The sequence below is a fragment of the Mobula birostris genome, chromosome 26, assembly GCF_030028105.1.
Source record: "Mobula birostris isolate sMobBir1 chromosome 26, sMobBir1.hap1, whole genome shotgun sequence".
In the NCBI taxonomy this organism is placed as follows: domain Eukaryota; kingdom Metazoa; phylum Chordata; class Chondrichthyes; order Myliobatiformes; family Myliobatidae; genus Mobula; species Mobula birostris.
This window is the reverse complement of record NC_092395.1, coordinates 41,604,408-41,630,646: the sequence shown is the minus strand read 5'-3', so window position 1 is coordinate 41,630,646 and position 26,239 is coordinate 41,604,408. Positions and strand designations below refer to the sequence as shown.

At 41.7% G+C, this 26,239-nt stretch overlaps 1 protein-coding gene across 10 annotated transcripts in view; it reads right to left on the bottom strand.

Moving 5' to 3' along the window:
* Positions 1 to 4,293: 4,293 nt before the first annotated feature.
* LOC140188305 (receptor-type tyrosine-protein phosphatase delta-like) overlaps positions 4,294 to 26,239 on the bottom strand; it is a 493,362-nt gene continuing 471,416 nt past the window's right edge. For all 10 annotated transcript variants that reach the window (XM_072244426.1, XM_072244416.1, XM_072244420.1 and 7 more), the window contains 4 exons: positions 23,891 to 24,016; positions 11,118 to 11,272; positions 9,385 to 9,520; positions 4,294 to 7,824 (listed from right to left, as the gene is read on the bottom strand). In XM_072244426.1, the coding sequence (XP_072100527.1) occupies positions 7,756 to 7,824; positions 9,385 to 9,520; positions 11,118 to 11,272; positions 23,891 to 24,016 (486 nt within the window). In that variant the 3' untranslated portion in view covers positions 4,294 to 7,755. The remainder of the gene's footprint in view (positions 7,825 to 9,384; positions 9,521 to 11,117; positions 11,273 to 23,890; positions 24,017 to 26,239) is intronic.

Here is a 26,239-nt window from a genome sequence, read left to right as displayed (position 1 = left end):
GGAAGTCACCTTTAAGCGGGGGATGCGCCTGACACATTTGTTCCCGGTGACGGTGATGTCTAGTGTCCCTGTGAGACACGCCAGGGAGAAACTATTGGAAAAGAGGGGAACGTTGACCACTGAGTCATTCAACTTTGGGAACTCAACGTTGGAAGAGGAGGCTGGTGGAGAAGATGTTGAAGCTGGAAGGTGTCTTTTCCACTGATGCGTCTGATGTGGGTTGTTCCAAGAGCACGTGTCACACTATTCGGGTGACTGAGGATACCCATTTCAGAGAATGGTCACGACGACTGGCCCCTACAGAGGTGGAGGATGTTTGGCAGCACTTGTGTAAATTGAAGGAAGCTGGGATCATCACCGAGTCCCGAAGCCCCTATGCATCCCCATTAGTGAAGGAAAGAGACTGGTGCACTTGTAAGCTTGGAGGACAGATTTGCTGAGTGTTCTGCAGTATTCATCTGTAGTTGGGTGCAGGGGTTGGTGGGCACAGAGACGGTGAAGGACGGTGGGCATGTCCTGGATCATGACAGGAATTTTAATCACAGTTTTGGGTGGTGATCTAGAGAGTAGATTGTGGTTAAGGTGGGTAATCAATGCCGAGGGCATGTTTACAATGGTTATTGGGGGATATAGAACAGGATAGTACTTGGGTGTCCACAAAGTTGGCCTCAAGGGTGCAGGTCACTTGTGGAGTACTTCACTGGACCTGTTCTGCTCTTACCGGCCTCCATCTAGTTTTGTAAAGGCAATGCCCTCATGTATTCAATACTCTGCATCTGTTCCTGAGGGCTCATGTGATTAAAAAGTCAGTTGACTTTATTAAAATATTGTAATGACCCATCTACCACATGGATGTGGATTGGTTGCCTGCACCTCATCTGGCCCAGAAAGGGTAGGTTTTCAATGGGTTTCAGTTCTGTTGTAGACTGCTTTTAATTCCTCCTCTGAGATGGTTATCTCTGGCATTCAGTTCTGCTTGCTAAATGAATCTTCAACTTGACTGTTTGAATAGAAATGTTGCCCTGTTCACACAAACCCTCCATCAGTTGCAGCCAATGCCACACAGAAATAGGTCTTTAATTACCACAAATCAGAGTAAAGCCTCACAGAAAGCATATGGAGAACACATTCTGTTCATAGCAGACCACAGAATCCAAGCAACAGGGCATAAGTCATTGTTGGAACTGACGCAATGAGGATTTTAGTAAATTGTTCTTCTTTGCAAAGTGAAGGAACAATCACTCACCTGCAGAGGGATTTTTCTGTAACAAAGGACAGGCATATTTATCATGGCAGTATTTTCTCAATCAATTAGAATTTGACCAGTTTTGCACTGCTTGTTTCAAACCCTATTCCAGTGATTCACACGCCTGTTATTAATCCTGTAATGCACTATGCTAACAAATACAACATCATTCTTTTCATTACTAATGTCCTATTGAGGATGATGTAGTTGATGTGGATGTCTTTCCCCGGATACCATCATTACCATCCTAATGACAAGCCTGTTTGGCTCTCCACAGATTTTGCCCAAGCTCCTGAGTGTTTCCAGCACTTCTGTTTTTTTTTATTTCATATTTCCAGCCTTTGAAGTTAGCTGAATTTCAGGAAAAAACCAACCGCTCTCCTTCCATGAATCCTTACTCCAATCACTGGAAAGAAATCATAGCCCTAGGTAGCAGAAAAGGGAAGTGTTCAACTGGAGTCATCCCCTCTCCTAACCTTATTAGTTTTGGAATTTTGTGTGTGGTCTTATCAATGAAGTGAAAATATAATGAAGGGCACAAAGAACAGGTCATTAGTTACACTTAATTTCTGCTTTAGTGTTTCGTTTGTCTGCAATTATTGGCATCTTTTGTTCAAATTCTATATCAGTGAAAAATTGACCTTCAAGTTCATTGTGTTATTAGTGTTGTCACTTCCAGCTTTCTGTGCCTTCTACATACATAAATTCCAACCTTCTTCTCTATTTCCAGATCTGGGTCTTATCTTGCTGAAACTTGGTAACTTCAATTTTAGTGTCAAATTTCCACAGCTGAAAAGTGTGTGTTGTGTTCTCTCTAGCTAAATGAGTAAATGTTGGAAGCAGTCTTCGGACTAGGTCTGACGGATACCTCAAAAACACTAAGATTTTTTGGGAGTGGCCAAATGGAAAACACAGACCTTTACCTAGACTTCAATTTTTACATTTTAATGTAATTTCCTTAGGATAATTAATTTTTTTTCCTAATTTCATACAGTACTCTAGTTGGTGTGGAGTTCACAGTTGATCTGGAGCTCTCAGAAAGTGTGGATGGAAACTCACACTGTATTCCCTGTGCCTTGGACATAATTATGTGCTTGGACTGAAAAGCAGATTCCATTGGCCATCATCTATGACAGGGCAAACATAAAGAACAAAATAAAATCAAATATTATCCTCTTATATAGCTGAATGGTAAGAGCATTTATAAATTAATGTTTCTGTATTTTGTATTAACTGGTTCTTGGAGACAGTATTAAGAAAAGTAAACACTGAGAAATGTGAGTTAAGGTTTGTCTTGCTCTCCATGAGGAAGCAATGTACAAGCAAATATGTTATTTGTTACTTAAGAGTCTTCTAACCTTTCCCTGTCCTGGTTAATAACCAAGCAGTTGCACTTCACAAACCAAGATCAAAATGCTTCTTGTTCTTACTCAGTTAGGACCATAATACCATAAGATACAGGAGCAGAAGTAGGTCATTCGGCCCATCAAGTCTACTCTGCCATTCAATCATGGGCTGATCCAATTCTTCCAGTCATCCCCATTCCCCTGCTTTCACACCATACCTCTTGATGCCCTGGCTAATCAAGAACCTATCTATCTCTGCCTTAAATACACCCAAAGACTTGGCCTCCACAGCCATTCGTGGCAACAAATTCCACAGATTTACCACCCTCTGACTAAAATAATTTCTCAGCATCTAGGTTCTAAAAGGACATCCTTCAATCCTGAAGTCATGCCCTCTTGTCCTAGAATCCCCTACCATGAGAAATAACTTTGCCATATCTAATCTGTTCAGGCCTTTTAACATTCGGAATGTTTCTGAGATCCCCCTCATCCTCTTGAACTCCAGGGAATACAGCTCAAGAGCTGCCAGACATTCCTCATATGGTAACCCTTTCATTCCTGGAATCATTCTCATGAATCTTCTCTGAACCCTCTCCAATGTCAGTATATCCTTTCTAAAATAAGGAGCCCAAAACTGCACACAATACTCCAAGTGTGGTCTCAATGAGTGCCTTATAGAGCCTCAATATCACATCTAGAAATGAATGCCAACATTGCATTCGCCTTCTTCACACCTGTCTCAACCTGGAGATTAGCCTGTAAGGTATCTTGCACAAGGACTCCCAAGTCCTTTTGCATCTCTTCATTTTGAATTCTCTCCCCATCTAAATAATAGTCTGCCCATTTTTTTTTCTTCCACCAAAGTGCAGGACCATACACTTTCCAACACTGTAGTTCATTTTCCATTTCTTTGCCCATTCCCCTAAACTACCTAAGTCTCTTTGCAGGCTCTCTGTTTCCTCAACACTACCCGCTCCTCCATCTATCTTTGTATCATCGGCAAATTTAGCCACAAATTCATTAATACCATGGTCCAAATCATTGACATACATTGTAAAAAGCTGCGGTCCCAACACTGACCCCTGTGGAAATCCACTGGTAACCGGCAGCTATCAGAATAGGATCCCTTTATTCCCACTCTCTGTTTTCTGCTGACCAGCTAACGTTCCACAGATGCTAGTAACTTCCCTGTCATTCCATGGTCTCTTATCTTGCTAACAGCCTCATGTGCGGCACCTTGTCAAAGGCCTTCTGAAAAGACTAGGCTTTCTCTTGTGAAATGTTACCACCTCTGGCATGGAGAGGACATGCATTCTTATTAACATAAGAAATACATTGATTAACTGAGAAGCACTGTACACCATCAAAGGTCAGGAAAGGTGCTCCATTAATTAAGTCAGAATTGTGGTGCCTGTGGCGTTACTATCTTACAATGGTTCCATCTACCCCAAGCAGCACTGTGGTAGATATTATCGGCATTAATAAGAAGCTCATAAAACACTCAGTATTTTCACTTGTGTTACCACACACTGCTTAAAACAAATTAAACTGATGTGTAATAAATTTAACAGATCACAAAGCATGGAAGTAATAGATGATCAAGACAAATGTTGTCACATATTTCATCTCTAATTTCCCTTGTACGTGAATAGATTGATATCATGAGGACACCTTGAAGGAGTGACCCATACAATTTCTCCAGACAATCTTCCTTTAATACAAAGTCAACATATCTACATACACAGTGGTTTTTATAACCAATTATATTTTCAGTTATAAGTAACATTTGTTCAAAAGCAATAATCACTTGGCCCTCATACAAATGACAGTTCCTTTGTTTTTTTATTCAACATCTCATTAATTTGGCTGTCTCATACTGATTAAGTCTGGCAACTTTCACAAGTTATTGAGTAAATTCATCACAGACATTGACAAGGAACACGTCAGAGTAAACCAGGTAGCAGTCTCGAGCCCCAGGCAAGTTTCTGTTTATCCCAACATAACTGAGTTCCAATTGGGGCAAAACAAAGCAGGAAAGCAATCTTGAAAAATGGAGCACATTCTTAAAATGGTATAAAGAAAGCTCTTTTAACATTTGGAATCCAATGATATATAGCCAGTCACAAACATTTCTACAGTGAAAAAATAGACTGTCTTTAAACATAATATGAACAAATAAATGTATTTTAAATGCTTTTTTTGTTTCTTTTAATTTGACAGATTTTTGTTAAAAAAGGAACAAATACACAATTAAAAAAAAGATTATGTTTGTCATATGTTACAAAGCACAAAAGATTTAAGAAAATTACTCACAAAATCAATCTGGTTTTGTTTTCTTTTGCCTTAATTTTCTCATCTGCTGAGGTCATCTAGATTGACTTATCTTTTTTCTCCTTGATGAAGGCGAACCTCTCTATGGTTATGTATTTCTAATTAGCAGGACCAAGACTAAGTGGGAAAGATGATCTTTCCGGACACAATCCATTTTTGCATGGGGTTGAGAGAAAGCAGAGATTGGGTTGGTAGTCCTTGTGTACTTCTCAGGAAAGGGCACACACTTCCTAACACTGTCACCCTGTGTCTGGTGTGTACACACACACCTCCCAACACCATCCCACTATGTACTGCTGTCTATTAGGATGGGAAAATGGCAGTTCCAGAAACAACATAGGATTCGTTATTAATGACAGACATACAGTATAATCACCAATTTTATGAAAGGGTAAATAAGAAGGCTTACTATTACAAAAACATGGACTATAATAGAAGCTGCTCTACACTGGGGGTTCATAGTCAGGTCAGATTATTGTTGGATATAGCAAATAACCATCCAAATTAAGGATCATATCTCACACCCTTCCACCCTCATTCCTGGCTGAAATTTCTGCTCAAGGACAGATTTTAAAAAGTTCAATGATTTTTTGACATTCATAAAGCTCAGATCTTAGGTGGGGATGCTTGGTCAGAATACAAAACCATATGTTATAAGGTGGGTATCAAGCCTGATAGAAAACCTTTTACAATGAGAAAGAAATGTAAGTGTTGTCTGCATGAAGTTTTAAAGAGAAATCATTCTTGGCTGCACCATTTTTTTCCAAGATAACAATCACTGGGTTAACAACACCTTGTCAATTTGCCTGACATTATTCACATTAAGATACTTGTATTGGAAACTGGCATTTGGTGCTCGTCTTTCAGTGGGTTCAATTAGTTGGCTGGACATTACAAATTAAAATCTTTAATTGCCTTCTAATGTCACCTGAATGTTCCCCTTTTAGAAGTGAAGGTATTGCAATAATTCTTTCCACACATGAATATACACATAGCTACAAATTATACAAAGACCCTACTCTATTTCATGTAATACCTGTCCAAACCCGTCCTTCCTTTACTTTGATGTCACCAAGACTACGATGAACACCAAACATACTTTCAATATCACAGTGCTTTATGCCTTGGAGTGCGATGTTTAGAAACACAAGGTTGTTAAAGACCTTCTTCTCAAACAATCATTTTGAAGGATACTGATGAGATTGGATGAGTGGCCATGTAGCAAGCCATCCATCGAGCTTGTGGTGTTCAATGTAAGGCTGGGAGCTAGCAAGATAAATTGGTTGGTGGGGAGCAGGAGGCTGTGGTATGACTGTGAATTGAAAAAAGAATACCTGCTTCAAAAGCATTACAAAACATTCAACAGAAATGTATTCAGTATTTTTGTTTTCACGTATTAGATTTAAAAAAATCTAACCAGAAGAGGCTTTAATCTGGCCATTTTCCACACTCTCTCCCAGACAATGACAATTAGAAAGATTATTGCATTTTAGTGCAGGAAGGTGATAAAATAATGCCAGAAATGAGTGATTAGATCTCACTAGTGCCATCCCAACAGTGGAAGGATAGGTCCCAGACTACCAAGGCCAGAATTCCTAATGGAAATACTGAGATGAAAATGGATTAAAACTCTTCACCGGCTCCCGATTCAACCGTTAGAAGAGTGGAACCGTGTTTTGCCCTGCCATTACAATCATCATTTTTAAATATCTGATGAAAATTACAATGCCTCCTCCTTAACTTGATTACCAGATAGATGAAAAACTTGGATTATTTTTGTGTTCAGGATACATTGGTGTCTCAGTTTGGAACCTTATGTTTCTAATTTATTCTTTCCTTTGCTTAGGTATTATTTCCTGTTCTCTTCTCAACAGACTGCAGTGTATACAATCCCTCACTCTAAAGGGAAAGCAAGGATCTTTCTCATGTCTTTTTTCTCCCAAACAAAATGAGTGCACTATGAAACAACTCCTCCTGTGCTCTCTCATACCATCTCCACTGCAAGTCTCCAAAAAGAGCCCCTTGTCCCTTGTTCTTTTGGCATGTAGGAATCACCAACTGAGGTGATGTCTTTCGACCTGCCTTGGATTTTCAACTAGAATGAAGGGACAACTTATTTCATTTTCATAACCATGCACATCTCTTGAAAGGATGCTCTCAATGTGCAGTTCGCTCATGTTACTCAAATTATAAAAGCATGTGGCATAATCATGAAAAGACCTATCAGTTCATAATGGGATCTAATATAAGGAGAAGGCACAGATGAAGAACATGCTTAGATGAAGCATGACCCAGGGACTATTGCAAGAGAGAGAGAAAAAAATGTGATCCTTAAATGACTACACAGTAGACAAAACCAAGCAGAAAGAGCCTCTGCAGTAAATGTGGTTTTGTGAGCAGTCTCCTTTAATGCTTTTTTTTTCTCACAGCTTTGATTAATAAAAGGATTTTTTTAAGCAAGCAGAACTCTAATGATGTAACCAAAGACAGGATCCCATCTTTTCATGTTTTTCCTTCATCCACTTTCTGAATGACTTTTTGCTTGTGTGTCCTTGATATTTCATCAGACAGTCCACAGAGTAATTCGAGATCCATTTCACCACAGTTGAACACTTGAGGTAAATAGGACTTGTCCAATAATTAAAATGATCCCCCAATAGACCAGGGTCCTTCTTCTCTTCTGGGTTACAACATTGAGTTCCCTTAGGGTCCATCTGAAATATTTTTCCCCGGCGGTGGTTAGAGTTAAAGTACTTTTCAAGCACGCTATGTAGCTCAGAAGAGGTGCTCCGCGTCCATTGTGGCCTGTTGAGTTTGATGATCAATGGCTTTTTACGTTGCATAATGATCAAAACTCCCAAGGTACTCCAATGCCGCTTGATAGCAGAACCGATATTCATCCTGAAAACAGACATGGGAGCGTTACTGAAACATTCACCAGTGTTATTGACCTCGAATAAAATATGAAGAAAAAATATGTTGAGAATAAGAAAAGCAATTCATATAGTGCCTCTGGGCAGTCAAAGTGGGCTTCAAAATTGAATCTTTTCATAAGGTTGGAAACATAGTAGGCAATTTCCATACAGCAAAGTCTCATAATGAAATAGCGAACATTTAATCCACTCTAAAAGTATTGATTGAAGGAGAGAAGCTGGCAGAGACTCCAGGGAATATACCCAGCCACAGGAAGTGATACTAATCTATAAGAACCTTGATTAGTACATGCTTAGAGTACTTGGAAAGGAACTGTGACCAGAAAGGTATCTATCCTCTGTCTGAGTGGAATATTTATTGCTTAGATAATAGTTTCCTCCAAAATAGTGGCGCAACTCAGTACAGTGTTGGCTAGTTAATCTCAGAAACCTTGTATTATTTTCAGAATTGCTCTTTAGATTTTCACTTTTGCACAAACTGCAGCTCATCCACATTTGCTGGGAAGCCATTAATTTCTTCAGTAGTTATAATGCCTGGAAGTAGGATTGCATCTCTTGTTTTAACATTTAAACACAATTGTGTTTTGTGCATTATCCAAAACATGGCCCCGCAAAAAAAAATTGCAAAAAACTACACACAGAGGTGTGCATTAAATAGGGATCTACAGTACTCCTGACGGGACCTTGTCCAATTTTGTGCCTAATGCATAGTTTATCAGGGCTCACATTACGAGGGTCCATATACTATGCTCATGTTATAGGAGAGAGCTGCATGACAAAGGCCACTTTCAGCATGAGCCAAAGTTATCACAAATTCAGTGGTACTCAAGTGCTAACTGGTCAAGTGACACTGAGTAGATTCACACACTTGGCCCACAGCACCACTGTGGAGAGTGCATGTTAGGTTGGAATGTGGGAAGGGGCCATGGTGAAAGAGGTTCAGAGGAATAACAACTTGCTAGAGTTGAGAGGGGTAGGCTGAATAGGTTCAGGGACTGCCACGGTTTGCATCCTAGGTGAGTGGGAGGCTTGTTGGAGATGTTTGAATGGAGTGCAGGTCTGTACCCAAATTAAAGAGGATTTACCCAAGTCAGCCTCTTCAGAATGAGCTGACTAGTGAGTTCCCCTAATCTCAGTTTCAAATTGCACCACTGACAAAACTGTGGTTTAAAGTGGATTGTTCTCTGAGTGCCTGGAATTTTACTGAGTGATTCACCCATTGCTCAGGAAACAATACAATGATGGGTGTCAGATCCAGGGTCAGATTCAAATTATTTTTACTACTATTTACACCAGGCTGCAGTAAAATTCCTTGTTCACATGAAGCTCATTGAGTAAAGAGTGTACATGGTAATAACAAATCAGGAGATGAATATAATCTCATCCCATTCAGGAAAAGATATGACATTCCCTCCTGTAGCACTTGGAGCGAAGGGTAGAATCTGCATCTATTACAACTATGCAGTGAGGGGCAATTTTTTCTCCAGTACTGGGTAAAGTGCTGAGGTGTATCTCTGGCTGTCCTTACCTCTGTCTGTACCATGGCTGGTCGCTGTGTTCGGAGCATCTTGACAGTCTGGAAAATGTCCACCACCCCTTCGTACCTCATTCTTTCCAAGACAATGCTGAGCGTGATAAAGACCCCAGTCCGGCCAACTCCAGCACTAGTAACAGAAAAGGGTTCACATTAAAGTACCCAAATCTGAGATCAGCTGATCTTCCTCAACTGACATCCAACCCCACCTCCTGCAGATATGGACAGGGAACAATTTGCTTTTGAATTTCTCACTACAACTTTTACATTCCTGTCATTAACACAAAAGACTGAATAGTTCACAGTCGTCAATACCAGAATCCAATCACCAATATCCAGTCACCCAGCTCTATAGCCTGAACGCAGAGACCCAAAGTCTCATCACTATAGTCCAGACGCCACAATCCCAACATCACCCAACTCCAGGCTCCACATCAGGGTTTCTTGAAACCATACTCAGACCCAGAGATTAAACACCAGATTTTTGAATCTGTTCATCAAAATTTTAGAATCCAATTAGAGGACTTCTGAATCTAATCACCAAGCTCCAAGTGTCCAATCACAAAGCTCCAATTAGCAAGCCAACAACACCGACCACTAACCACTGAGCTCTAAAAGCACCAAGCACCACTGTTCAATCACTAAACAGTAGTGTCAAATGAGAAAACTCCAGAACTCAAACGCTAAGATATATTGGCCAACTCCTGTATCAAGTCAGGAAAGACCAGAAGCTATTCACCAAAATCCATATCTAACCACTAGCCTTCAGATTACAATCAGCAGGTCCAGAATCTAATCATCAAATTCCAAAACCTGTCACTAATATCCAGAATTCAATCATAAAACTGAAAAATCCAATCCATGCTCCATATGCTGTCCTCATGTTGCGGAATCCAACCACAAAGCTCCATTGACAACACAAAGCTTTAGAATGATATAAGACATCTATAGAAGCTGCTCTCCAAATTCCAGACACAACAAATCAAATCATTCATCACCTCCAGAAACCAAACTTCCTGTCCAACCATATTTGGGTCCAATCATAAACCTTGTAGCAAACACAAGACCACTACAGGCCAGGGGTCATTCAGTGGGCTACCTCGTCCAAACCCTCAATTTCAGGGGCAAATTATAAAGATCTCGAATCCAATCCATTGGGTTTCATAGTTTGTGCCCATGAATTTGGCAAAAGATTTCACCATCTTGCATGTTTGATCTTGCAGATCAGGGACCAGTGTTAGAAGGATTGCTTCTTCAGTTTGGTGACTTAACTGAAAATCAATCATCAGGCAGCACAGTCCAATCACTAGACTCCAGAAGCCAATCACCAGATTCCCACCTCTACTTAATGAACTGCAGTCTAGTCACAAAACTCTGAATTCCCATCATCATGGCAGTGAGACTAATCACCAAACCCAATGTCCATTAATCAAGTTTCAGATTCTAATCAGCAAGCTCCTGTATCTAATGCATCCTATCTCCAGCTTGTAAAGTTGAATTACCATGCTCTAGAGTTCAATCACTGAGTCACCGAGTCCAATTATTGTATTTCAATTGCTTGCCGACTGTCAAATCTCTCTGCACTTCAAATGACTTTCTAGAATCATTTACATGTACCTAAGAAGTAGCTGCAATTATTATGTGAGCTGTCTTAACACTTACCGAACTACTTCCTTTACCTGAAGCCAATGAAAAGCTTGCTTCTTCTGTCACCACCTTGAACTCACCTGCAGTGAACTGAGATGGGACCATCTTGGCCAAACTGTTCCTTAGTTTTATGCACTTGCCCAATAAAGTCAATGAAACCCTCGCCGGATTTTGGCACTCCTTGCTCTGGCCAGTCTGTAAACTGGAACTGCCGGACAGTCCGCGACTGGCCATCCTGTGACAGAAAGGGGATTGAGTTAGGCTGTGATCGGCAACACTGAGTATATCAAGTCAATTTAGGTCCTAATTACTAGTCTATGAACCAAATAGCCTTCCTAACAATATAGCAATCAATGATAAGACCATTTCATTTAGCCCCTTCCAACACATCATGATTTTTAAAAATAAAATTACCATTGTACAGTATTAATATTCTATTGACAGATCTGGTCTTTTTGGGCTTAGATATATATGAGTTCAAAATCCAGCTTTTAGAAGTAAAGATCCCTCGAAAGCTGAGCTGAAATAATTTCCAACAACGTCTCCAGAACAAAACTACCTCCGAATGGTCACTGGATTGGAAATATATAGAAATTGGTTTAGTGTGTTAGCTGAGAAACCATTAGGCACACCACTTGGTAATGCACCAAGTAGTCAGTCAGGATTCTGAGTGTCTAGTCCACTATGAAGTTTTAATCCATGACCTTCCAACTCAAAGACAAGAGTATTACTGCTAGTCCAGGAAAAATGCCATTCACTCAGATCGCATCTTTCTGACCTTCCCCATACCTTTTAATATATTCCCACTTCAAGTATAAGGTAAATCCATCTTTAATGTCGTGATTCATTCTGCTTCACCAGCTACTTGTGCTGAAGCATTCTGGCCTAGAGAATGGAATTTACACACTTTTGGTGCACAGATGTGTGCTGCATTTAGTGTTGGTGCACACTTGGGGAAATATCCTTTAAAACACACAGATTCAGACATTGCACTGGGACCTTGATGGTTCCTGGAGGTAGGCAGAGTTCATTACTGCTGTGATGTTTGCTGGGAATGTGGATAAATTTGAATTTCCTGGTGACAATCAGAAACAAGAGTGCCATGTAGGTGAAAGAAAACTCAGTGGACTAGAGGGGTAATGCAGGCAGCCTCCAATATGAGTGGCTGTTCCCTGATAAAATCCGTTGTCCTGATTGTCACGAGAGGCTCAACCCCACTGGATTGATAAGTCTGAGAAACATCATCCCATCTTTCACACAGGTGCGTGAGAGAAACGACTGAAACCATTGAGAGAGCACATAGAGACGGTTCTGCATCTGTGCTGAGTCTGACAGATGTGCATTCAACATCATTGTTTGCTGGAGACCCTTCAGTTTATGTCTCTTTGTTAAGCTGCTAAGAGATTTGCTCTGTGCTTTTAATGACTGATTAATGTAGGTCAAAGATTGCCCCTTTTATGCACCATGTTAGTTTTGTAATTCAGAAATGGTCTCTATGCTCAAGACATCCCACCCTGCAAAAACTCATTTCAGGGAGATAGCACCACCACCTCCGCCCCCCACAACCCCATATCCCCCCCATCCGGTCGACCTGCAAGGGTGTATATATACAGGACGTTTGATTATGAAAGAACACAACATTTGATCACATATTGAAACTATTTACACACATATACACACACACACACACATATATATATATATATATACATATATTCCTTGTTGAGTATTTTGTTGGCAGTCTCAATGCTAATAGCTAAATGCTAATGCAAATAGCTTTTCTATTTCTTTTGCAAGCTTTCCTTGTACTGTGATGTGGCTTGCTTGGCAGATTTGAGCATTTTGCCGGAAGTCTCAACCTCATAGCAGTCTGTATTAATGAATTTGTTAATTTTGCAAGACATCAGATTCAGAAGTGTTTTGTGAGACGGCTGACTTCTGAATTCTGTCTTAATGTGATGCACCATGCTGAATGCCCTTTCTACATATTATATTATATTACCATGGAGTCATTTTTTTTATTCTATTACAACTTTAAGCAAGTCTACAGGGAGTTTGGCCTCATCACGTAGGACATCAATAGAGTAGCTCCTTAGCAGCTAGCCAGCTAGTTTAAATAACGTTAACTATGCTAATGACCGTAATAATACCTGTTAAACTCACCTCAACATGTCTTTTACAATCATTTAACCCACCATGGGCAATAGAAAAGTCACTGTTGCAAACAGTGCAGCGAGTAACACTGTCATTATTTTTGACTCCTATTAGGCAGGGGTACACTTTAGTGTAGTCTGGGGTGAAGTACGTTTTATATTTTCTTTTTTTAGGAACACTCTGCCATGGTGCTGCAGGACACTAAACTGAACTGATGGACAATGAAAGAGAGAGAGAGGTCGACTGTAAAGCCCACCCACAGAGAAAACGGATAGGTCTACTTAGCACAAAGAGAGACCAATCAGGATACTCTCTCTGTCACTCTCTCACTATGTCTGTCACTCGCTCTCTCTGTCTCTCTGTCTCGCTCTCGCTTTCTCTCTCTTCCTCTCGCTCACTCACTCTCAAAAAAATCGATTGTCAGAATATTGTATATAATTTGCGGGCGTCAGGGAACTGCTACCAATATGCGGGAGGCTCCTGGAACTTCCAGGAGAGGTGGGATGTCTGAAGATGACATCAACAGGTGCATGACTGGTGCAAGATGAATATCTGTTGAGTTGCACACAGAAGGACTTGAGCTGATTTCTGAATGTACACAAGTTCATCCAGGAGTCGTTGTCAGTACAATCTATTTATGGTAAACCAACTTATGCGAGAAGTAACGCTAAGGTACGTAAAAATCAAAATGCTGGAGGAACTCATTGGGTCTCTGTCCAAAACGTTGAGAGTCCACTTCCCTCCATAGATGCTGCCCAACCCATTGAGTTTCTCCAGCTTCTTGTTTGTTGCTCCAGCTTCCAGCATCTGCAGTCGCTTATGTCTCAATTTCTTAGCTATGCCTGTCGCATTCTCCTGACATTCCCTTCTTGAATTCCACAATCAGTTCCTCCGTCTTGCTGATGTTAAGTGCAATGTTGTTGTGGAACCACTCAACCAGCTGATCTGCCTCCTTATTGCCATCGGAGATTTTTCCATTATCAGTTGTGTCCTCTGCAAATTTACAGTTGCGTTTGAGCTGTGCTTAACCTCACAATCATGGATGTAGAGAGAGTAGAGCAGTGGGCTAAGCACACATCCTTAAGGTTTGCCTGTGTTCATTGTCAGCAAGGAAGCATGTTATTAATGACCTGCCCTGACTGTGGTCTCTAGATATGGAAGCCAAGAATCCAGTTGTGGAAGGAGGTACAGAAACCCAGATTATGGAGTTCAGCAATTAATACTGAGGGGATGACGGTGCTGAATGCAGAGACCGAATTGTTAAACAGCAGCCTGACATATGTTCTGCTGTTATCTAGGTTCTCCAAAGTAAGGTGGAAAGCCAGTGAGATTGCTTCCGCCGTAGACCCATTGCACTTTCGGAATTCTGTACCTCACTAGTGAAAGGGAAAGGATTTGATTCACTAGAATTCCGTACCATGCCTATGAGAGGGAAAACGTATAAAAATCCTACCTTTAGATGGATGTTTATTTGGAATGGATTGACTCATGTTTAATTTCCATATAGTTGTGATCTGACTATGAGGGATCTCCTCTGCAGTGAAGATTGTGATGCCTCCAGTTTGAGGGAACATTGCTCAGGTTTAGCTTATTAGGCCACAGCTGAAACTTCTAGCATTGGCAATCTACTTCTGATTGTGTTTATAATTTCCCCTCAAGTAAATTACAGCCTTATCTCTAAATTAGGTTCAAGACCTCCACTAGTACCTTGAGTACATATCCTAGGCTGACATTTCCCTATGGTACTGGGAGTAATGGGATCCTTCAGGTGAAATATTCCCTATCTGTCACTTAAGTGGATAACTAAATACTTCCCTGCACCACTTGAAGAAGAGAAGCATGATCAAAATACTTAATCATGACATGTATTTCATTAATCTTTCGGGACTTTTTCTCTGCAATCTGTTCTATATTATATCACCAACAACGCTTAGAGGCTCTCCGCTGTTGGACAGTGCTTCAGAATATCTTGAGGTCATTGAAGTCATCCAACATGTGCAGGCCCTTATTTTTTGATCTTCCTTCAAAATTGAACATTTATAGTCAGTTGAAAGTTTATAGTCAGAAGCTGAGAAACTGCATCACAAAGCTGCTGTTTTTTAGGTGATACATGATCCAGTTTCAATCTTACCCAGTGCAGAGTGCGCTGAAAATAATTACTGGGTGAAATCACATCTGAGCAAAAGCCAAACCTGGCACATTCATCCACCTGTGCATGTCAGAATGTTTCCTACTGTCAGACATGTACCTGAGAAACATGATTGTTGATTAACTCAGGTTTCAGCCCATGCTGACATGAACTGGAGCAGAAGCTCCACATTGCAAACTAGGAGCACATTGTGCTAGATTGTTACATTTTGTGCTATTTAAAGCAACATTCTGCTGACTACAGGAGACCGGAACAGGCAGATCAGAATTGGCTGCAGACTGCTCAACGTCCTTCTAAAGTCCACAGAATATGCTGAAAGTAATGGTCATTGTTTTCTCTAGTACTGTATCTACCTACTAAGATACAGCACTCCATCACTGGAGGCATTGCTCTGGCCATGTCTTGTCATTCAGATTACGCTAGGGACCTTGGGGCAGAGGTCAAAGTCATGGGCATCAACCAACAGTCTGCACCCACAGAGTCTTCACATCAGCCAACAGGTTATATAACATCTGTGGGCAGAAATGTTGACATTTTGGATCAAAACTCAATCCTGTTGCAGAGTTTCAACCCGAAACATTGACAAATTCCTTTCAATGCCTCTCAACTCTCTGAGTTCTTAGAGCAGATTATTTGTTGCTCCCGATTCCAGCACCTGCCTTCTATTGTGTCTTCAGCCAACAGGTTATGCTTAGAGACTTTTCACAGATAACATTTCCTACTCAGAAAATTTCATGAAAAATGTGTCTGCAAGCCCAGTCATTCCAAAACTGAGATATGTCATCTTTTTTATTGGAAAATGCTTAACTAAGCTCATGTGTGCTTGCCCTCTCCTTGGGACTCATGGTCACCTTCCCTTTCAGCACCTCTCTCTAGGACTGTTCTGAGTGGTTTCAGGAGACCCCTGGCATATTTCTGTATTGGCTGCTTGCCAGTGCATCTCAAAGGGATTCATAAAATTATTTCAATTACTTTAATTTTAGCGAAGGTAGCACCTCTCCTGTGACCGTAAGGGTTGCACTCAACAATCTGGACGTATTCATGAACAGAGATGGTCTCAATTCCCTCAATGTTAATTACCAACCAGTTAACCCTATTTCTGTTGCTGCAGGTTGAAAAAAGAATGCTGCCTGTTAGTTGACAAAGAAAACGGATGGGTTTTAAGGTCCTGAACAAACATCAGTTCAATACAGTGATTCTAACAGTATGATTGTTGTCTGGTGTTGACTATGTTCTACAGTCCTGAACTGGGTTCAAAACCACACTTACATTCAATCTTGCAGATAACAGAGCTCCCAAAAAGTGAGCTAACATAAATGAAAACTAGACAGGATGGAAACCAATAATCCAGATAATGTTCATCCTATCTTTAAAAATTAAATAATTGGAACAAGTAACATTTATGATATTTTTAAATTTAGTTGTCTGAATAAACACTCAAATGAGGACTAACAGCTTACTTCATCTGATCTGAATTAGTTTTGATGTTAGTAGCTACCCATTTAAAATAAATGATTTGACACTCAAATCAGTGAGGTGAAAGCTTTGTTTCAATGGATACCTCCATAAGACATCACCTCTAAGTGGCAGAGTCTAGGATCAAGTGGCAAAGCCTCAGAATAGAAGGACATCCCTTTAGAACAGAGATGAGGAGGTACTTCTTTAGCTAGAGGGTGGTGAATCTGTGGAATTCATTGCGGCATATAGCTGTGGCCAAGTCAGTGGGTATATTTAAAGCAGAGATCCTGATTAGTAAGGAGGTCAAAGGTTATAGGCCGAAGGCAGGCAAATAGGGTCGAGAGGGAAAATAAATTAGCCAGGATTGAATGGCAGAGTAGGCTTGATGGGCTGAAATGGCCTAATTCTGTCCCTCTGTGTTATGACCTTCTGGTCTTTGATAAACAACTATATAAAACCCAGCTATGTCCTGGGCCATCCACTAACCTTTGTTAAAAAAAAAATGTAGGTCTATGCCTAGTGAAACCCATCTAACCCCAAAACCTTATACATTTATTATGTCAAGACCCAGCTTATTTCAGATCTCAGGCTAGCAACACTAAAACACCTTCAATGCATCCAGTTTTTGGTTAAAAACCTACATTAAGTGATCATCTAATTTCACACTTCTGAAGACCAGTCTTTAAGTATTAAATTAACTACTTTAGTGAATAGTTCCGTGCTTAAGGCATCTCTTTGAGATTGATTAGTTTATAATTTTGGCTCACACGAACGTCAATGAGATAGGACAAGTATGAGGGACAGACATCAAATGTAGTTATTTTTAAGCATTGACTGAGCTATTGTCTTTTTTAAATCCATGCTATTGATGGAAGATAAATTGCTTCTACATATGCAGTTGCAAGTCACAGAGAAACTGTAAAGATTACACTACACAATAAATTACTTTTGATACAGCAGCTCTTTTTGTGGGCAATCATAGTTACCATTTTGCACCCACAGGTAGCGATGGGGAAAAAAAACACAAAAAAAGGAGATAATGAAGGAGAAATTTTCTCTCTGCATTCAGTCCCTGTGAACTCTGTAAATTAGTGCAAAAGTCAATGAATTATTAATGAAATCATGAGTTTTGGGACCACAGATTTGCAATTTCACTTGAGAGGCCAGTAATGGAAGGTATAATCTTGCTCAGGTCAGACAGTTGGCTAATGACAATGCATTGAAGATCATCTTTGCCTGTTTTTTTTTTGCATCTGCTTGTTTTGTAAGATTTTGTTTTTGGTTTGGTAGACATGGCTGGACTGATAAGCCAACCAGCTAATGATCAGGAATCACTGAGATAATACATTTGCTGATCAGAAATGTGATGTACCGAAAATACTTTATACACAATATCTTTGTTGATGGTTTTCCAGTAATTGTGGTAAATATCAACATGAAACTAGATCTTTTAGAAGAAGTTACCTGATTATTTACTTCACAATGCAAACATGGTAAGGGAGCTTCTTAAATGATACATAGTGCATTTATTGACATCATACTGTAGTGCTGCTCTCAGTTCTTGTACATCCGATGACATGAGCAAGGACAAAGCCTAGTCACAAGAAGCTTTGTGGTGTGAGGAAGAGATAATTGTCAGCATATACAATAAGAAGAGATCACACACTGCTGTTTCCAAGGACTTAAAATTACAGAAAGCTTTACCTCTGTCAATTTTCTTTCCTCTTCCTACAATCTCTAGATGCAGAAACCCAAAATTTGACGCTATCAAATTTCTAGACACAGAGAGGAGGTTGGCACGGAAGCTGGTGAACTGTCACTCCAGTGAGGTATATTCAGTGAAAGTGAATGGGTGTATTGGCGGAAGGTTGAGATATCTGGGTAAATATTGCGCAGAATTCAGTATAAATACCAGGGAACACTCGTGCTGTCTGTCATCTACCATTATGCCTCTTGTTCAGGCATAAAACCTATTGCCCATCACTACAGCTTTAAACAATGTTTTTCCTGCATTCTTTGACACAACTGGAAAGAAACCGCTTCCTGTTTAAAGTTCTTCGGTGACTGCGACGCCAGCCTTGAACTCCAGGCCGGGTCTTCAAGTGCTGCTGTTGTGACTCCCGTCTCCCCTTCCCCCACCACCACTCCGCAGCCCCGTCTTTCTCAGATCCCACTGTCAGCTCCTGGGCCCTCAGAGGCTCCATCTTCCTCTCACCCCAACCCTCCCCTCTCCATTGACACCCCCAGCCTCCCCCCTCCCCCCTCTGATCCCAGCTCTCATCCATGCCGGGTCTTTACCATCCCCTCCGACCTTCAACTGTCGGAGGCAGAACGCTCTGTTCTCAGTAAGGGCCTCACCTTTGTCCCCCTTTGCCCACGCCTCAGCGAGTTCCGTGTTCGCCACGATGCGGAACTTTTCTTCCGCCGTCTCCGTCTCCGAGCCTACTTCTTCGGCAAGGACTCTTCCACCCCCACCGATGACCCCTTCTCCCGTCTTCAACCCTCCTCTTCTTCATGGACACCCCGCTCTGGTCTTCTGCCTGCTCTGGATCTCTTTATTGCTAACTGCCAACGGGACATCAACCGTCTCGAATTCACCGCACCTTGTCCCCATTCCAACCTCACTCCTTCCGAACGCTCTGCTCTCCACTCCCTCCGCACTAATCTTAACCTTATTATTAAACCCGCCGATAAGGGGGGTGCTGTTGTAGTCTGGCGTACTGACCTCTACCTTGCCGAGGCACAGCGACAACTCGCGGATACCTCCTCTTATTTACCCCTCGATCGTGACCCCACTAAGGAGCACCAGGCCATTGTCTCCCACACCATCACCGACTTTATCCGCTCAGGGGATCTCCCATCCACTGCTACCAACCTTATAGTTCCCACACCCCGCACTTCCCGTTTCTACCTCCTACCCAAGATCCACAAACCTGCCTGTCCTGGCCGACCTATTGTCTCAGCTTGCTCCTGCCCCACCGAACTCATTTCTGCATACCTCAACACTGTTTTATCACCCCTTGTTCAATCCCTTCCGACCTATGTTCGTGACACTTCTCACGCTCTTAAACTTTTCAATGATTTTAAGTTCCCTGGCCCCCACCGCTTTATTTTCACCATGGATGTCCAGTCCTTATATACTTCCATCCCCCATCAGGAAGGTCTCAAAGCTCTACGCTTCTTTTTGGATTCCAGACCTAATCAGTTCCCCTCTACCACCACGCTGCTCCGTCTAGCGGAATTAGTCCTTACTCTTAATAATTTCTCCTTTGGCTCCTCCCACTTCCTCCAAACTAAAGGTGTAGCTATGGGCACCCGTATGGGTCGTAGCTATGCCTGCCTTTTTGTTGGGTTTGTGGAACAATCTATGTTCCGTGCCTATTCTGGTATCTGTCCCCCACTTTTCCTTCGCTACATCGACGACTGCATTGGCGCTGCTTCCTGCACGCATGCAGAACTCGTTGACTTTATTAACTTTGTCTCCAACTTTCACCCTGCCCTCAAGTTTACCTGGTCCATTTCCGACACCTCCCTCCCCTTTCTAGATCTTTCTGTCTCTGTCTCTGGAGACAGCTTATCCATTGATGTCTACTATAAGCCTACTGACTCTCACAGCTATCTGGACTATTCCTCTTCTCACCCTGTCTCTTGCAAAAACGCCATCCCCTTCTCGCAATTCCTCCGTCTCCGCCGCATCTGCTCTCAGAATGAGGCTTTTCATTCTAGGATGAGGGAGATGTCTTCCTTTTTTAAAGAAAGGGGCTTCCCTTCCTCCAATATCAACTCTGCTCTTAAACGCATCTCCCCCATTTCACGTACATCTGCTCTCACTCCATCCTCCCGCCACCCCACTCGGAATAGGGTTCCCCTGGTCCTCACCTACCACCCCACTAGCCTCCGGGTCCAACATATTATTCTTCGTAACTTCCGCCACCTCCAACGGGATCCCACCACTAAGCACATCTTTCTCTCCCCGCCTCTCTCTGCATTCCGCAGGGATCGCTCCCTACACAACTCCCTTGTCCATTCATCTCCCCCATCACTCCCCACTGATCTCCCTCCTGGCACTTATCCGTGTAAGCGGAACAAGTGCTACACATGCCCTTACACTTCCTCCCTTACCACCATTCAGGGCCCCAAACAGTCCTTCCAGGTGAGGCAACACTTCACCTGTGAGTCGGCTGGGGTGATATACTGCGTCCAGTGCTCCCGATGTGGCTTTTTATATATTGGCGAGACCCGACGCAGACTGGGAGACCGCTTTGCTGAACATCTACGCTCTGTCCGCCAGAGAAAGCAGGATCTCCCAGTGGCCACACATTTTAATTCCACATCCCATTCCCATTCTGACATGTCTATCCATGGCCTCCTCTACTGTAAAGATGAAGCCACACTCAGGTTGGAGGAACAACACCTTATATTCCGTCTGGGTAGCCTCCAACCTGATGGCATGAACATCGACTTCTCTAACTTCCGCTAAGGCCCCACCTCCCCCTCGTACCCCATCTGTTACTCATTTTTATGCACACATTCTTTCTCTCACTCTCCTTTTTCTCCCTCTGTCCCTCTGAATATACCCCTTGCCCATCCTCTGGGTCCCCCCCCTTGCCTTTCTTCCCGAACCTCCTGTCCCATGATCCTCTCGTATCCCTTTTGCCTATCACCTGTCCAGCTCTTGGCTCCATCCCTCCCCCTCCTGTCTTCTCCTATCATTTTGGATCTCCCCCTCCCTCTCCAACTTTCAAATCCCTTACTCACTCTTCCTTCAGTTAGTCCTGATGAAGGGTCTCGGCCTGAAACGTCGACTGCACCTCTTCCTACAGATGCTGCTTGGCCTGCTGCGTTCACCAGCAACTTTGATGTGTGTTGCCTGTTTAAAGTACCAATTCTAATCGAATGATAAAAATTTCTCAAACTATTTTCTCTGTTTACTGAGTATTTCACTATACTTACGGCACAGAACTGGAATATTTGAATAGAACTATGCAGGTATATATGCTCCAAATGACCCTCATCCCACCTTCATTAAAACTTCCCCCTTTCCCCCTTACGAACCTACCTTCCTTTCTTCTCCGTGAATTGTCACCTTGTCACGGTGGAGAAGCTTGTGTGGTTCTGTGATCCTGAGAGCAATGCTGTCTGGAGCTATGCTGCTGGTAGGGTCACCCATGGCGATAAGGTCGAGGGTGAGATCCCTGACAAAGAACAATCCAACCAAGACCTCAACGGTGGAACAGGCGGACGAAGTTACTTCGAACTCAATGGCTGTGAAGGCGGCTGAAGGCTGCAACAAATCCATCAGCTCCAGTCGTCGTGGTTTCCATTCCATTGGAATCAGTTGGTTGATTTGTGCAGTATCATGTGCTTCTTGGAGTGCAACATCAAGTACACTTTAAAAAATACACGCAACAGGCAATTCCGCTCTGTGGACCATTGCTTCAGAATGAACACCATCATCCTCGACCTCGAGGGATAGCCACAACGACTACCTTCCTTTGAAACTCTATTTCCAGATTCCAACCACCCCTGAATTTTTACTTAATAACATTTATTGTAAACTTTTATTCTTTTAGCACAGGCTATGAGCTTGAAGCCTCTGCAACAGTTGATACCACTGTCAGTGTTCCTCTGGACAAGTCTGCAGCCATGTTCTCTGAATTCTGTCACCAAACTGAACATGCTCATTTCTGAGCCTCGGGGTCTTCTTAATCTTTCTTTTTTAGTGCAGTCCATACTCTTTAAGAATCAAATTTCAATCTCATTAATCACCGCCTCTATGCTAATATTGTCCTTGAACTGTTGGCTATTCCTTGGTGATGCCTTCCACTTCAAGAGTTCAAGAAATTGTTTTTACAGGGATAAGTATAGACCAGTGTTGTAAGAATAAGGCGACTATTTGCCCCTATTTAGTCAGAGCAGACCTGGACAACCAATGAGCATGGGTTTTCTTTCGTGATGGGTCAGTAGAAGTGATTTTTCATCAATGGGCAGAATGATGGAGAGCTGAGGCTTGAAAACCACCACACTTAATGGATGACAGCTATTTTTATCCTGACGGCTGCTAAAAGTCCTTAATCAATATGCAAATGAGATTCTTAAAACACAGAAGCTGTCGGTTGCCAGGTGTGGTAGAGACAGATTTCTCCTCCGCCAGTCAGACTGACTGGTCCTCTGTCGTCTGTGAAATCTCTCCAAGTCAATTCAACCCGCTCTGTGACATACCCAAGGCTGAAATGGAATGTTATTGCAAACGTTTCTCCTTAAGGCAATCTCCCAAAGATTATTTTTAAATAACTGTGAGCTGACTACTGTTAATTTATATTATTTCTTTTGGAAGGTTCCTGCCACAAGGAGGCTGAATAAAACATGTCAGATCTTGACAGAATAGATGTGGGCAGGACGTTTCCTGTGCAGGAGAATCTAAAACTAAAGGCCACTATTTAACGTAAAATAGTTATCCTTTCATGACAAAAGTGGGGCAGTTTTTAGTCTCTGGGTAAATAGTCTTTGGAACTCTCGTCTTCAAAAGGCAGAGGAAGCAGATTCTCTGTACATTTTTAAGAAAGAGATAGATACTTGATAAACAAGATAGTGGAATATTTCAGCAGGTACATGGGAATGCAGATTTGATGTTACAGATTAGCTATGATCTTATTAAATGATAGAGTAGGCAAGGAGGGGGAGTCTCACTTCTGATAGTAAAGACCATCAAATCTGACCTAGAATGCCAAGATGGGGCATTAACCTACCTCTTCTGACTCAGAGGTGGAAGGCCAAAGGCCAAAAGTGGCATTCTGATATCTCTCTAACCTCACAATACAACAGTGGTTGTAGATTTACAACTTGCAACTCTAATACTGCTACATAGAAATAGCTCTTGACCTCAGGTCTGATACAGGCTGAGATGGAGCATTACATCTTTCAACACTGCAGTTCACCTCTTACCTTCATTATCAGGACTGGACACTCTCATTGTGCACCCTCCAAACCACTGAAACATTGTTTAGTATTCGCAATCATTCCATGACTTAACTCTTCATGGCACTACTTCCCTGAAACCAACATTGAAAAGTTGAAGGTTTAAACACTCACCCTTGCATCTGTGACTTTGAACTCACGGAGGATGTACTGCGGCATGTTGTACTCTGCCATCGGATCCACGACAAAGTACTGATACCTGGCGGATCGTTCAGCTGGCCAGTACTGGTGACACTTCTCCTGTTAAGTACACAATACATCTGTATATTACAGATGAATACCAGCACCTTTCCATAGCTTTTTAAAAATATATTATTTTTTAAGAACCATTTCTTTTGAATAGCAAACTGTTATGGGTAGTACAACTTCACTGACCAGGATTCCGTTCTGAACTGGGGTGCTATCGATGTGGAGTTTGCACGTTCCCCTGAGACCATGTGGTTTTCCCCTGGGAGCTCCAGTATTCTCCCACATCCCAAAGAGATGCAGGTCCATAGGTTAATTGTCTTTTGCTCCTAGTGGTAGAAACTGGAGGTGGGAGGGTGCTCAATGGCAAATTGGGGAAACTAAATTAGCTTGGAGCAGGATTGGGGTAAAAATTAGTGGTTGATGGTTGGTGAGGACACAGTGAGCAAAGGATCTACTTCTATGTTGCATCCTTCTACAATTTGATGTTAGTATCTGATATAGAGTGGGTATCTGATAGTCAGTGTTCAGTCCCTGCTTGGAATAAAGCTGTTGCTGGCAAGGGAGGCACTTTTTACCCAATCCAGATTGTCCTTGAGAAGATGGTGACATATTGAGATCAGTCTCTTTTCAAACCATTAAGGTCAATATGGTGAAGATGCCTTTAAACTACTGGTAGGTGGGTAGACTTTGCTGAGTTAACATGATCTCAGAGAGGGGTGCACCATGGTAGTGGAAATCCAGGAAGACGATGGAGGGTATACTCCAAATCAGGATGGGGTGTGACATGGAGGGAAACTAATTAAGAGGGTGTTTGTTTCCATCTAGTGTCCTTGTCCTTCAAGATAATGTAGAGCATGGATTTGGAAGTAAACCTGCCAAATTTACCAATGCAGAGTTTAATCTGATTTTCTACTTCCAAGCACTTAGCCCAGAATAAAAAAAAATAGCTTATGTGAAAGGACTTTTCATAGATGGGTCACATACACAAGGCAGAAATAACAAAGCACCTTCTTGACTAGATATTAGCTTGAATGAATGAAAGGCAATGGTGATTAGATTAAAATGGACATTTCAAGCTTGGATTTTGCTTAGATGGTCTGATTATGCAGTAAGAAAGTTCTAGGTGCAACTCAACCATCAGTGATGGGTCAATGATGGCTGTTGAATTCAGACCATCACGTAGCACCCAGTTTCAATTCCAGACTTTGCTGGGTTAAGATGATCTCAAACAGGAATGCACCACCATAATTGTCTCCACTGCCCTGAGTCAGAAAGCAGAAAATTAGGAAAGGTTCTTCATCCAGCCACCGCTGCTGGAATCATGACATTATTATTCAGGGCAGGAGTACGGTAGAAACAGGTGCACCCAGCTTGTCTTCATTTGAAGTCTTTGATCACACACAAGGAATGACCATGAGGATCTCATTAGCATCCATGCAGAGTCAATGATCGCGAGAAGTGAAGAGAATTAAACTGATGGACATTTTTATCCTAGAAAGAATTAAGACGACATTGGTTCTGATTATATTATGCAACAGAAAGTAGCTCAGATCTGATAATCAGCATCCTAATCAAACATATAATCACCTCTTTGCTGCCCCATATCTGATTACCATTCCCACACACTTTTCCTCACAAGCACAGCTCTTATTAAAAGCTTATTATTTCTGTAAGGGAGAGTTATTGGTTCAGCCTCCTGAACCTTTTGATAAGAGATCTAAAACTCAACAAAAACGTATGTAGATTCAAAGAAATGTTGAAAACTATCTAGGTATAGATAAGTAGACAGAGAGTTTTAGAAATAGATGAAGGCAATATTTATAGTGACAGGTCGTGATAGATAGATGTAGGTAAATGGCGGTAGTGCTGTGGATAAAGAGAAATCAGAGCTAACCTCTAAAAATATAGAGAAACACATGGAGTCACTAACACAGATAACCAGCACCTGGGAAAAAATGATAAGCAAGCTGCATAAATTCTAATTGTATAACTTCTCTGTGTTGTGACCCAGACATTCTGGTAAAAACTAATTATTTAAAAGCTTCCTGTGGATAAAAATTATGCAAAAATAAACTGGGAGGTTGCCTGACCTTACTTCTCAGTGAAATCCTATTAGACACTGACATCCTGGAGACTGGAAACATACTCAATAAGCTGATCAGTTAGATTTCCCCAGACTTCCTATTTAACAACTTTAGCTTTCTAATTGATATCTTCAAACTGTCTGAATGGCTTACTCAGAAAATGTCTGATGAATTTGGCTAGAAATTCAAT